Source organism: Lingula anatina, chromosome 2 (genome assembly GCF_051362555.1).
Source record: "Lingula anatina isolate TDL-2025a chromosome 2, LinAna3.0, whole genome shotgun sequence".
Taxonomy (NCBI): Eukaryota; Metazoa; Brachiopoda; class Lingulata; order Lingulida; family Lingulidae; genus Lingula; species Lingula anatina.
The window spans coordinates 40,522,376-40,536,171 of NC_141768.1; the positions used below are offsets into that span (position 1 = coordinate 40,522,376).

At 34.0% G+C, this 13,796-nt stretch overlaps 2 protein-coding genes across 2 annotated transcripts; one reads left to right on the top strand and one right to left on the bottom strand.

Moving 5' to 3' along the window:
* Positions 1–490: 490 nt before the first annotated feature.
* Positions 491–11,410, bottom strand: LOC106178775 (sorting nexin-29). Its single transcript, XM_013562102.3, has 22 exons — positions 11,170–11,410; positions 10,357–10,421; positions 9,975–10,027; positions 9,384–9,473; positions 8,895–8,977; positions 8,480–8,654; positions 8,233–8,303; positions 7,528–7,689; positions 6,799–7,288; positions 6,535–6,635; positions 6,250–6,349; positions 5,821–5,891; positions 5,608–5,671; positions 5,155–5,283; positions 4,521–4,603; positions 4,178–4,281; positions 3,839–3,955; positions 3,571–3,638; positions 3,324–3,405; positions 2,991–3,131; positions 2,514–2,653; positions 491–2,371 (listed from the first exon to the last, which is right to left on the bottom strand). The coding sequence occupies exons 1-22, from the start codon at positions 11,174–11,176 to the stop codon at positions 2,257–2,259; spliced, it is 2,511 nt and encodes an 836-aa protein (XP_013417556.2). The 5' UTR covers positions 11,177–11,410; the 3' UTR covers positions 491–2,256.
* Positions 11,393–13,796, top strand: LOC106178776 (large ribosomal subunit protein uL16-like). Its single transcript, XM_013562103.2, has 6 exons — positions 11,393–11,434; positions 11,607–11,635; positions 11,967–12,025; positions 12,309–12,555; positions 12,923–13,085; positions 13,480–13,796. The coding sequence occupies exons 2-6, from the start codon at positions 11,613–11,615 to the stop codon at positions 13,657–13,659; spliced, it is 672 nt and encodes a 223-aa protein (XP_013417557.1). The 5' UTR covers positions 11,393–11,434; positions 11,607–11,612; the 3' UTR covers positions 13,660–13,796.

The following is a 13,796-nucleotide window of genomic DNA, read 5'->3' on the forward strand; positions in this document are numbered from 1 at the left end:
TCTATCGGTTTGGGGTGGAATCGATGCGCATAATACAAAAAATTACTAAGGGGGATTATCAGTGCGGGGGAATATCGACATAACCCCAATTTGAACACAGGGCCTAGGTCTCAGCTTCTATTACAATACTGATAGATAAAAAAGTTGCTGGATAGGTAATATAAGATTCTTGAAATACCTTTGAGAATGAAACATTATAAGAGTTTTTTCTTTGGGGGTTAAGTATTATTTTCCGTGTGGTTTTAAACTTATGATTTTGGGCAAAACCAAATAAAGTTCCAGAGTACAGGTAAAAAGAACATATTTAGTCCTTCTTGCTCAGATTTTAAAGAAATTACTTTGACATGGATTATATATTTATCAAAGCATGCTCTTAATCACAAATTTTAGCAACTGGTAGATCAATATTTTTGAATGTACATCTGCATGATTAATGATTATCTTGGATGCCAAGAGTTCTGGAAGTGCTTCCAGGTAAAAAGATCAGTGATTCTTATTACTTGATCAATTTTATTTACAAAATAGGTTGTAGGCTACACCAGTATTATCAAATATAACAGTGCTAGCTAACAAACAAACAAAAAAACATTGAGAGTAATAAAGCCATACCATGTTTAACTGCAAACAGTTTCAACTTATTTAAAACTAGAAAGATAACTTGTACAGAGTATACAGCAATTGGCTAAGTATATTAGAAAAACTGATTAAAATCTCTAAAAGGAATGCTTAACATCATCTACATTATAAAATGGTCTTTAAGAAGACAGGAGAAAATCTGACAAAATTGTATCAAATTAAAATCTCCATTGGCAATAATTTCTGATATATTGAAGAAATACTTCTGTTGAAAGACAGACACTTGAAATATCAACTTGTGGAATAGGAAAGACTCCAATTCTATTTAAAATCCTCAAGTCAAGTATTGTATATAATTGCCAATACCATTTCAATTTCAGCCTGATGTACCTTCTGAAGTCAAGCCCCCTTTACACTGGGCGGCTTCCTTTCTGTGTCTCGTAGAACGGCCCAGTTTGAGAGTAGAAAAAAATAATACATCACGTGCCGACATATGGCCGCTCATTGAGCATTCATTCTGCAACCAAAGCATTGTTTGTACCTACTTTCTACGACCACAGCGGTGCCATTTTCATTGTCGCACAAAGAAAGCAGAAAGGAGGCCATCTAGTGTATAGGGAGTTTTAGCAGGTGCTCAAAACAATGTACTTTTAGGACATCAATAGGCTTTTTGCAGCTGCATGACCAGATGTTGACTAATGAATGCTGGAAAGCGAGCATTTCAGTAAACATATGAAGTCAACATCTAGTCATCTAGCTAGAAGGCCTATTCATAGTGAAATGTGGAAAAAAATGATCTGTTCTGCTGAGCATTAATTATAAGAAACTGGCCACTTTCACTGTCTTTATCAACTTACACAAAATCTGTAGAATACTTTTCTAACATGATTAGCAAGTGGTATATAATAACAAAATATACACTACAAAATCTTACTGAATATTATAAACTCATACTCAGCACAGAAAGCATGTCGTTTCTTATTCATCACAATACGTGGACCCATGTACTGTTCCAGCATATGACACATATTAGCCACCACAGTTGACTACAAAGCATTGTATCAATATTTTTGCAACATTCATAAAACTTATCCGTTTCCTCTGGAGTGGAAGACCCATTCAACTGTAGTGTTGTTCATGTATCTTCAGAATCATGTAAAATATTCAGAAGTTTAAAATAGCTATAAGACCCATCTGACCATAATATCATCTTAATTACTTGAGCTACAAGTAACTTCACTGGCATAAAGACAAATTGTGATTCTAATCATTTCATTCAACAAACTGAACAATAATCTTTTGCACCAATGAAATCTTTTCACCCTTGGAGCACCTTTGGCACCTTTTGAAGTCCTGATGTACATAAAATCAGAAAATAAGCATCCTGGTAAAATAGGGCCATTTCTACATCGAGTGGAACACTTAATTTGACAGGTCCAGTTTGAAAGATTGGCAAGTAGATAGCCTGGCTATAACCTAAGAGTTTCGCATGACACCCCTGCTCTACATGGCCAATCAATTGACTGAACTAAATAGGAAACAAACTAAAAATTAAAGGGAGTAACTACATGCCAGAATCTCTCAAAGTGGACTGGTCCTAGTTAAGTATATTGCTCAAGTTGAAAAGGGCCACAATAATTGCACATATGTTAACTTTAAAATATTTAGTAATGTAATTTATCACAATCCTGAATACTGTGGAGACTGTTCCTGGAGAGGAGTGGAGTTCATGGTGGGGAGACTTTTTTTACGAGACAATCCTTTTTTCGATGGCTTCTCCGACTTGACTTGATCCCTGTAAAATGAATGAGCTGATTACTGGAAGATATTTTCCCAATTTCTTTTCAAGTAATTACAACTTTCTGCATATATTTATTGTATTTCATTCATGATAAATATGAAACTATGTTTTCAAGAATGAATGAATATTTCCTTACCCGAAGAAAGGTAAAATTTTGAGAAGGACATCCTTGCAGGCACCATTGGCAAGATCAGGATTTTGCTGTACAATGTAATTTAATACTCTTCTTAAATACAGCTGCAGTTTCTTTCTTCTTTCCTCGACAAACCTACTTCCCTACAAAGTGCAAAACAAAATCTTTGAGATGATTTCTCGACAACTGTCGAAAAATGCTAACGAAAAAGACCCCCCCCCCCAACTAAGATTTCTATTTTTGAATATCTTTCTCCCCACAATAAAAAAGAGCAATTTCCAGAAGGAAGAAAATTTACACTCTATTAAACTTGTTGATTATTGTATTTTAATCAAGTTCTGCTTAAAAAATGGCATTCAACTTAAGGTAATGCTGCAGCCAAATTTGAATTGCAACATAGTGAATTGGGTGTGAATGACCAAATGTAAAAGCAAGCAAAATCTTAAATACTTTCACTGATCACATTAAGGTTTGTCTTACCTTATTTCCAATTGCTTTTTTTGGTGGAAATTCAACTGTATTCAGAATAGGCATCTTCTTCTTCAGTACTTTGTGAAGTTCATTAAACTGTGCATATCTTCTGTACACATTCCACTCTTCATCTTTGATTCGAATATAAATCTATTAAATCAAGAAATATTTATGAATCAGTAAGATATGGATATTATCCATATATACAACTGCATCTATACAACTCCTTTCCAAAAGACCCTTTTTTATACACAAAAAAAATTCTTATTGATAAATAAAATGACATGTTTGAAATGTGCACTCAGTTACATCCTATCATAGTTCAAAGTAAACAGTTCTCACCTGATACACATGATGGATATCTGAACCTTTTCCTCTCATAAAAGCTGAAGGAATCCAGATGTTGACCAGAGGACGGTTTTGTCTTCAAATATAAAAAAAAAATGTTATTTTATACCATGGTAAAAAAAGGACTTTGGTGAAAATGAATCAGTTACACTTCATGAATAATTCTCTGCTGAAGTCACTGAAATAGCAGCTATACTTGAAACAAAAAAGTTATGAAAGAAGAAGAACAGAAGAAACTTACGAATCTGTGGAAACCATGCTAATGTCATCACCAGATCCTACATTTTCAAATCCACTGTTACTCGGTAACTGCAACAAAAATTTATATCTCAATCATGCAGTAGAATTCAAAACTGTAAACATAAAGAAATATTATAAACTCACAGCAACTAAAGAATTTGTCAAAGTTTGTAGATTCCTTGTGAGTGTGGATTTATTTTTTCTTTTTTACATTTTCAAAAAAACCAATCTCTATAAAAAAGTCAACAGTCTGGAAAAATTTTACAAACCGGTCCTCTCAGTTCTTCCAGTGCATTCTGTAATCGTTTTATTAGGATCTCTTTGCTATTCAGTTCTTTGTGCAACATTTCATTGAATTCCATCAGTTCACCATGCATTTCTGCAACCTACATAAACATAGAACATGTACAAATATATTTTAATTTTTTGATAATTTCACCCAAAACCCAACAAATTCAAAACCCAAGTTCACACAAAAAAAATCAAGAAATATCCCAAAAAATGAAAATACCATCCTTGTAAATAGGAATAAAAACAAATGATTGTGCTTATTTTCTAAGTGTACATGTCAAAGGAATAATAAACCCATCTTGAGAGAATGACACTACCTGAACAAGTTTTCTTTCATATTCACTGGCCTCATGGCAGTAGTCAATCTCTTCCTTCTCAGGGGGGACAACTGGCTGAGGTTCATCTAAGTGAATACCTAAATCTAAAAGTAAAAGATTTTTTAAAAAATCAAATTATGGCTGTAATTTCTACAGAACTACACTCTACAGAACTACAATGTTGTTATTTGAAATCATTCAAGATATCACCTCTCTTGGAAACTTAATCTTCTAAAATAAAATATAATCATAAATACATGAAAATGTGGGTTTTCAAAAAGCACTTTTGTTGTAGAAACAATCTTAAAAGTTTCTGTTCCTGGCCATCACAAAGGTTACTTACTGTCTGCGTGAGCCCCCTGTGTTCTCAACAACTGCACAGCACTCACATACTTCTTTAACTGGTGTTTTAGGAGGTCATTCTCCCTGAAAATAGACTGCATTTTAAGTTTTCTGTGACTATATCTGTACATAAACTAATATTATAATTAAAATAAAAGCATTTTCAAATATCAATATAAAAAGAAACTTGTACATGCAGCTACATGGCAAATAAACCTGTTCCAACCTGCTATCTTTTATTCGGTCACACTAAAATGTGCAATACAGTGCAACATGGTGCAATACACTAAAATAAATGACTCTGGATGCGAGTACACAAAAGAAAATGTCATTCCCAAGAAAATAGGGTGATATAAAAGCAAAATATGGATTATTAATATTGTTAATCCAACTTCACAAATCACTATGATTCTACAAGTATAGTAAGTCCCTTTTGTTTATGTTGACATGTCCACAGTATTCCCAAGAAGAGCCACTAGCGTTGATGAGAAAAAAATCAAAACAAAATGAATATTAGTTTCAGCGCAATAAGTGATAAAGAAGGAGGCTCTGAGGAGTTTGCCTCAGCGAATCGGTGATTTCAATCTCAAACAGATGGTTTTAAAGTCTAAATCTTGCCTGCAACAGTTACATACCTGCCAAGAGCCTGTATCTTCTTCTGATCTGCTTCATGTTTCTGTTTATGGTCCTTCTCCATCTCTTCTATCTCAAGTCTCAGTCCGACATTGGTCTCTCTTTCACTGTCATACATGGCATGCAGAGCCCTTTTAATGAAAAAATGTGTACATAACACTATGTAACACCATTCCACTTGTCATTTAAAACCTATCCCTTCTATTTGGCAGTATGGCATACTTTTTATGATCATACCAGCAGATATATCTACTCTTTAACACATCACCCAAATTTGCTTTTATACCTACATTCACTTAAGCCAAGAATTATTCTATAGATCCTTATTTCACTGAATGACAAAATACCATGTATATAATGATATTGCCATGAATTCAAATGTATAATTTCAGTCACACTGACATCATTAAGTCAGGATATTTTAAATTTTTTCAAATAATAAAAGTTAAACTTACTTATTTTGTTCTTCTACCTCATCTTTTCTCACCATCATGGCAACCACTGCCTGTTTCAGTTCACCTGTTGATAAATTGACAAAAGTATTCAATTTTCAAATTTATAAGAAAAATTGTACTGTCAAATTGAAATGTTCAGACATACTAGTAACAACATTATAAAGTCATATATTGAACTGATTTCATTATTCCAAAGAAAAAAATATAACATACCAGTTGTCATGGTTTCATGTTTTGGACTTTCAGCAACATTTCCTCCATCGCCCTCTGTCCTCTGTCCAAAGCTGAGTAACAGAAGATGAAAAAATGTAATATGTAATACAGCAGGATGTAATAATTCTTGTACTGTCTAGCTAACATCATATGTAACATTGCTACCCCTACCCCTATTTCATTTCACTAATTGTTTTTAACTTCAGTCTATAATATGGCTCATAAAACAAATCAAAGTAAAATTGTAAGACTTGATTGATATAAAAAATAGAATAAAATAAATCAGACAAGTAACTAAGTATCAAGTTGATTTGAATAAACTATTATTTGAGATCAGTCATCCTTTTTTTAAATCTTGGTCCAAAATCCCTTATTTATAAAAAGGCACTATAAAAAATTCCCATTACAAGAGGTCAACGTAAAACTTACTAGTCAGTAAGTCCCTTTTGTGCCATGGCAAGAGCCAAAGCTGCATGTTCTGTGTCTGGATAGTTTGGCAATGTAGTTAGGTCAGCAGATGAAGAACTTCCTGAAAACACAACAGATTTACATGAACCACTACATTACCATGTCAGTAAGTTTATTTACATCAACAAATTTTACCCAGACTTTCCAATTAAATTCTGGTTGGAAGCTGATAATTATGGATACTTAAATGTTTATATCACTCTTCACTTTTTTACTACACAGAGTATGTATAAAAGTAAACTTTACCAGATCTGGAATCTAGAGACTTGCTGTATGGTCCCAGGTTATCTACATCCACTGGCTCTCCTAGCACTGACAGAGGAGTCAGATCTGATGGAATGTCCATGCTGGAATGGGTAAAGATGACATTTCACTTGGAGCAAGTAGGCCTTTCTTATCATTCGTATGTAATGTTTACGATAACTTTTTCAAATCTTGCAAATAATAGGCACATTCTAAAGAAAACTGCAATGCTGTAAATAAAGAATTTATCTAGTAAATTTCACAAACCTAACAGCATCAGCTTCTGCAGATCCTCTGCTTGAATGAGAAGCCAGAGAAGTCGAGCTTCGTGAATGTTTAATTCTTCCACCACCAACTTCTTTTTCCACATCCCTATTAGTGTCCTTTTTAACAACTGAATCATAAATGCTAGGTTCCTGATCCGATCCCTCAGAATCTCTGCGTTTCTTAGATTCCTTCTCATCAGTAAATTTATTTTCAGAGTCCGCTTTCTTGAAATGAACAGATGTCCTCTCTTCCACTGAGGCACATGTTAATGATATAGAATGAGAGTCAGGGTATGAACTGGACAAAGTTCCTGAGGTCTGAAATTCTACACTTTTCATTTGTTTTGAAAGGTCACTACTTCTGCTTCTCAGATGAGACACTTTGACTGGCTTACTCTCTGTTGTGTTTGTTGTACTAGCACCATCATCATCTTCATCAAATGACACAATAGTTGAGACTTTTTTCTTCTTCTTCTTGTCTTTTTTCTTTTCTGAAATGGGTTTTTAAATATCATGAAATACTTTATTTTTGATAAAGAATTTATATTACTCTGTAAATGTAGGCTTTAAGATAAATAATCTTTTGAGATAGTGTCTGTTTTATCAATCAGGAAATAAAACAAAACTTAAAAGCCATAACCTCAGATATATATCAAAACAAAAAAATGTGCAGTTACACCGTAAGTTCTATAAACCCTAAGAAACTCCTTGCAAAAAAATGTTATTCTACCCGTCCCAACTTCCACATCTCCAGCCAACACTGGTTTGGGTTCATCCTGACTTGCTGACCTGAGTGGTTGAGGGGTACTGACAGGTAAAGAGGACGACACAGGCCGGATTTTATTCAGTTCTTCATTGTCTATATTTATTGCAAATAAAATGGATCCCAGTCCTGAAATAAACACATATTATAGGAACTGGGACAATTAAATGTTGATATTGTTAACAATGCAGCATACATTGATAAGTCCTAATACATGTATATCAATATGTTATCAGTGTCACATTACTTCAATGTCAACAAGTGGTTCATATCAGCTGTCATTGTGTGAAAGTTAATGATTCACTTCACTCAAACACCATATTGTGGTACTTCTACAAGTATAGTACATAGGTCATGAAAGTTCTGTTGAACTTATGATAACCACTACAATTCAACTTGACATTACTCAGCATCTGCAATTATTACACTAATTTACTACAAATGTCTGTCTGTTCTCCAAATTCAAATTTAACAAATGGGATATATTTCAACAAAATGATTTCAAAGCAAATATGGCATTAGCTTCAATACATATCTTTACCAAGTTGGTGATATACATGAGGGCAAAGCCATTTCAGCTAATTCCCTGTACATTTGTTACAATCTTACATATCCTTTTTAAAGACAGAAATAGTCAGGAGTAAATGGAAGTAAATAAAGCTATGTACATACCTGCAGCCATCATAGGAAGCATGCTGCTTCTCTCCACATCTTTCAAAAAAGCCCAATCTTCATAATATTGACTGAACAAAATTAAAACAAAAATAAAAATTTATCATTTGGGCAATCTAAAACAGTATCTTTAAAATCTCAACATGAAAATGGTAAATAATCCAGTAAGCTGTATTAATTTTGGCCTGCATGACGGATAAATTCAAAACTATTTAATAATTTCCTACAAGCAACAACTATGATTTACCTCAACTTTTGATGACTGTCCAGAAATACATGCATATGCCTCTCCAGGGAGTGTTCATTAAAACTGGATCTGAGCCACGCCCGGCCACGCCCTGCATCTGTGTTAATGTGCTTCAGAGACATATACCGCTTAATCTCATGTTGACTCAAGAATTCCTTCACATAATACCAAAATACTGAAAACATAACAAACAAACATCTACTAGTAATTCCATAAAATCCTCTGGGTTGTCCACTCCATACTGACGCATTAATGCAGAAATCAAAATCACACATAACTGTCAAAAGGCAGTATACTTTTCTTTTTTTTGCCATAGAAATATGTTCATTATTTTTACACACAGACTAAACATAAACAATAATAATAATTACTTTGTAAAATATCATAACATGGTACACATGACATTTATCCTCACCTGGCTCTGTTTCTATGTTTTGTAAGTCTGAAAGGACACCCAAACCCTTCACCTTGGAGAGCCCAGTAAGTTCTGTCACTTGCCTAAAATAATTCAACTATCAACTCTAATTTCTGTCATAGATTAACTTAATGAAGATTTAAGTAGCAGTCATTACAAAGGTGGTGTGGATATCTTATTTCTTAATTCTTGTTACTAGAATAGTAAATATGAACTGATATTAGCTCAGCTTTACAGTATTTACCTTTTGCCTCATCTTTTCCTCTATAAAACCTTTTACTACTACTATTCCTATCAAACTAATTGAAAAGAATTGAGATGAGGTGCAAGAGCATATTTCTTTTTTCTGAAGTAAAAAGAGACAAAAGAGTGAAACAGGTGTTATGGAAGGGGGAAAGCAGTGAAATGGCCCATTATATCTTAAAAAATCATACTTTATCTTTTGTTTAAAAAAATCTAAGTTTTGTTGCAAATAAAACATCAATTTACTTTAGGGTTGATAAGGCCTTGTTTGCCACCAGGTTCTGCTTAACGCCATGCTGCAATGCACTCTCCCACACAGACAGCAAGCAGACAACTCTGAAAAACAAACATAACATCCTTTTTTATGGACAGATGCATACAGTTATCACCTGCATGTGTCATCGCCATCACCTTACACTTTCCTGGATTATTAACGAAAATTATAAACGAAATAAAAGGAAAACCATGTTACTAATGATCCTCAAACTTACAAGAATAACTGAAAGGCATAAAATACAGCTCGAGTTCGCAGAACAGCCTGACTGGATCAATTTCTGTGTTAATAATTATAAAGAGCTTCAAGTAGACTCAATATGTTTCACATATATTGGCTGAACACTATTCCTAATTAACAGCTGGCTTAATCTTAAATTTTATGTTTTTAATTTTTCCATCACTTAACAAAATCAATTTTCAACAATATATGCTTTATATTATAACGCTTCATCTCAGTATATGTACTATAAACACAGAGAGAAATATAAGCAAACCAATTATCTTGTTTTACAATGTAATTAGAACATAACAACATAACATGTCACTGAAAGTTATATTTACCTGCTGTCAGAATCTGTTGCTAGCTCCGTTTTCCCTCCAAATCGAACTTGGCACTGAAATAAAAATTATAGGGATACTCTTTGTTTTTTACTCTTCACAATCATGCCTTCCTATGCTTGTGGGGTTATCATTTTGGAATAATTCAGAAAAATTCAAATAAAATTAATGCATTTAATAATATCTTATAGATTCTGATAAGAGCTTATTTAACATCTGACACTTTTTTTAACCAAGACAAACTGAAGTAGAATGATGCTTCATACAAATTTATCAATTCTATTTCACAATTATCCCTCAACACACTGAAAACCATTTTTACTCATGATGTGAGCTGCACATTTGCAAATCTTGATCTTACCAATAATACACACATCACAAGTACCTGTTTAACTGCATCTAAAAGCCGTGTGAGGATACTCTGTCTTTCATTTAAATACTGAGCAGCACCTGAAATATTAAATACTAGTAAATAACAAATATCATCCAAATATCTTATTCGAATGAGTTTTATTGGGTGTATCTTTTCAATTAAGACAGACTGTCAGTTCTAAAAGCATACATCTATAACACTGTTAGACTGATACTGTTTTCCTTATTGCATTTCACAAGATTGCATGGTTTCAACAGTTGGGTGATTTTATTCGAACCACATATACTTTATGATCTTTTATTCTCTTGGAACTGGGATTTTAAGCAAATGGCCTTAATTATGGAGACCCTGCATGAGGCCATTGTTATCTTAAATGTTCCTCATTTCTTTGATGATAGCACACAGACTAATTTGTTTAAAAAAAATTAAATTGTAAATTTTCACAAAAAAAAAAAAGAAACCTGGTCACTTTCATATATGTAAATTACAGGTTATTTGGTACATGCAACATACTGCACATAAAAACTGGGCCCTCAAACATGTGCAGAGATCAGAAAAGTTAGAATTCAACTGTCTCCTTAACTCACAATGTGTAGGGTGATGCATGCGGAATGCAATTCAATTTAAGTCAATTCACTAATAATTAAGGAACCTTGGAATCCTGATAATTCTGTGAATGTTTGAGTGTGCATTTTATATGGCAATTACTCTTATAATCTTTAATAATTCAACAGAAAACACAGAAACGTAAACAAATCAAAGTCTATGAATATTAACATATTAATATCACAACATTAACAACATTTACTTAGAAGTATCACTTACTGTTCATTTCGTCTTTTTCCTTCCCCAGAGGCCGAGATTAAGTTCATAGCAAACTTACGTTTAAAATGACGTCTACTCTAGAATTAGGCTAAAAAAACTAACTGAAAACATCCCTGACCCACTCTCTTTGTACACTTGACTCTATTACTTAAGCTGACCTATCGGTTAAGTTTCTGGTTCACAATCTTGTGGTGATCATACGATCCAGTGACTTATCTGGGTCAAGGTAAAGGTTGCTCAGCCGGGTATCTTTCTCTTTTACAAGGTAGCTGCCATATTTGTTGTGAAATAACATAGTTCCTATATTAATCAGAATCCATCGGCTTTATTCTAGAAGATTCTGCTAATGTTGTAATATAAATCGAACTTTTGATATTTGAGGTTTGTAACTCATTGCTCTTTCGACTCTAACACTTCCTATTTCTTGACAATTACAGGTCAAAATGGGGCGACGTCCAGCTCGTTGGTAAGTAAAGCATGAGCTCGTTAGCCAAGTATGGCAGGTGCCTTATATAATTAAATTTTTGTATCTTTTAATGATTTAACTGATGTCAATATTATGAGATTGTCTACTTGTGTTGATGCCGTCAGTAACTTTTCCTATATAATGTACGAAAACATTAGCCACATGCAAGACTGATGGAGGGGGTTTGTAAATATGTGTATCAAAAAGTTGTTGATCTTGAATTTAATTAAAGAACTTGTTTTGAGATTGGATAAATAACAATTTCTGTAAGAAAATTTGTTTGTGTTTAGTACACTTCCACTGAGATGTAAGTATACCTTTCCGTTTTCAGCTACCGTTACTGCAAAAATAAACCTTACCCCAAGTCACGATTTTGTCGTGGTGTACCAGGTAAGATCAGCAAGTCATCATGACATGGCACAAAACCCTTTCGTCTCCCCTGTCCCTCTATGAGTTAATTTAATCGTAGTGAGTTGCATGATTATGATATAACATTACCAATTGTAGCACATTAAATATTTCCACTTATTACAGCATGAAACTTTGTCTTTAGTACAAGCTTGTGTATTACGGTATATGGTAAGATCAAAGTTGAACAAATGTTGTCATGGGGAAGTCCATTACAATTAATTGAAAACATGGATTTCCTCTAAAATATTGATTTGATTTACAGATCCGAAGATCCGTATTTTTGACCTTGGGCGCAAGAAGGCCAACGTGAATGAGTTTCCACTGTGTGTCCATCTGGTATCTGATGAATATGAGCAGTTGTCTTCTGAGGCCCTTGAAGCTGGTCGTATCTGTGCCAACAAGTACTTGGTGAAATTTGAAGGCAAAGATACTTTCCACATACGAATGAGACTGCATCCCTTCCACGTTTTGCGCATCAACAAAATGTTGTCGTGTGCTGGAGCTGATAGGTGAGTTTCCTAATGAAGATATCTACGAATCCATTTTGTTACCTTACTGTTGCTTATACCCATTTTAAAAAGCATGTCTCTTTTTACATCGTTTACAAAATAGGTTTATTTGATATTTTAAAGCTATGTAGAAAATGCCCTATCTGCTTTATGCCGGAGAAAAGAAATAAAGTTTTTGCCAATTACATTTACCTCCCCAAAATTTCCCAGTTGCATATTTTTCAGACAAAGAATGACTATAAAATATCAACTTAAATGTGTCGGTACCTCTACCAGACAAACATGGTGACCATTAATCAATATGCCTTGTCATTGTAAAGAAACGATGTCTCCGAATCTCCTGATATTTCCTTATTTTCTTCCTCAGGCTCCAGACTGGCATGCGTGGTGCCTTTGGCAAGGCTACTGGCACAGTAGCTCGTGTACACATTGGTCAGCCTATCATGTCTGTACGTGCCAGAGAAGGTGCAAAGGCCAACGTCATTGAGGCTCTGAGGAGAGCTAAGATGAAGTTCCCTGGACGTCAGAAGGTAAGGGATGCTAATTGATGTGTGTGCATGACTGATCATTTTGGCATATGTAAGTAAAGTCAGTTTGACAGTATGATATAGCAATAATTTGATAACCATTGGTTTAGGCATGTGGATAGACCACTGTTTAACAAAACTGTGGACTTAAAAGTGCTTGAATGGGAATGCTTTAAAATCTTGATGCAGATTTCCATCAAGTCGATGAAATAATTTATTTATTAAAAGACCGCTCAGAGAGTTGACTGAAAATCTTAATAAGGTATGTTACTGGTGAGGCAGGCCCATAGTATGTTGATACAGAAGAAAACAAAATGAAAACCTTTGTGTGTTTCAAAACACGTTATTCATTATTGTTGTATTTCAAATGCAATTTTTTTTTTTCAAATCATTTTAGGTGATTGTGTCTCACAAGTGGGGTTTCACAAAGTGGCCGAAGGAAAAGTTTGAGGACATGAGAAATCAGGGACGCTTGGACCCCGATGGCGTCAACGTCCAGTACAAACCAGAGAAAGGACCTTTGTCCGTGTGGAAGACCAGAATTGATGAAGGCAGAGAACCACGTGTTGTCACTTAACTCTTTCAGTGGTTTATTTATGATATATTTCAATCTCCTGGTACCATCTTAACAAGAAGGAGGAAAAATGACTGCAAAAACGCTGTTTGCTAATTATGAAAGGATGAATGTACAAATAAAAAAAGAAAGAAAAAATT

Excerpts from the sequence above, each read along its gene's own strand:
- LOC106178775 (XM_013562102.3), bottom strand. Across the intron at positions 10,028-10,356 it reads TTTTAGATGCAGTTAAACAG|TGCCAAGTTCGATTTGGAGG; the intron begins GTACTTGTGATG and ends TTTTTATTTCAG. Across the intron at positions 8,304-8,479 it reads GACAGTCATCAAAAGTTGAG|TCAATATTATGAAGATTGGG; the intron begins GTAAATCATAGT and ends AATTTTGTTCAG.
- LOC106178776 (XM_013562103.2), top strand. The coding sequence starts at position 11,613 with ATGGGGCGACGTCCAGCTCGTTG. Across the intron at positions 11,636-11,966 it reads GGGCGACGTCCAGCTCGTTG|CTACCGTTACTGCAAAAATA; the intron begins GTAAGTAAAGCA and ends TTCCGTTTTCAG. Across the intron at positions 12,556-12,922 it reads TCGTGTGCTGGAGCTGATAG|GCTCCAGACTGGCATGCGTG; the intron begins GTGAGTTTCCTA and ends TTTCTTCCTCAG.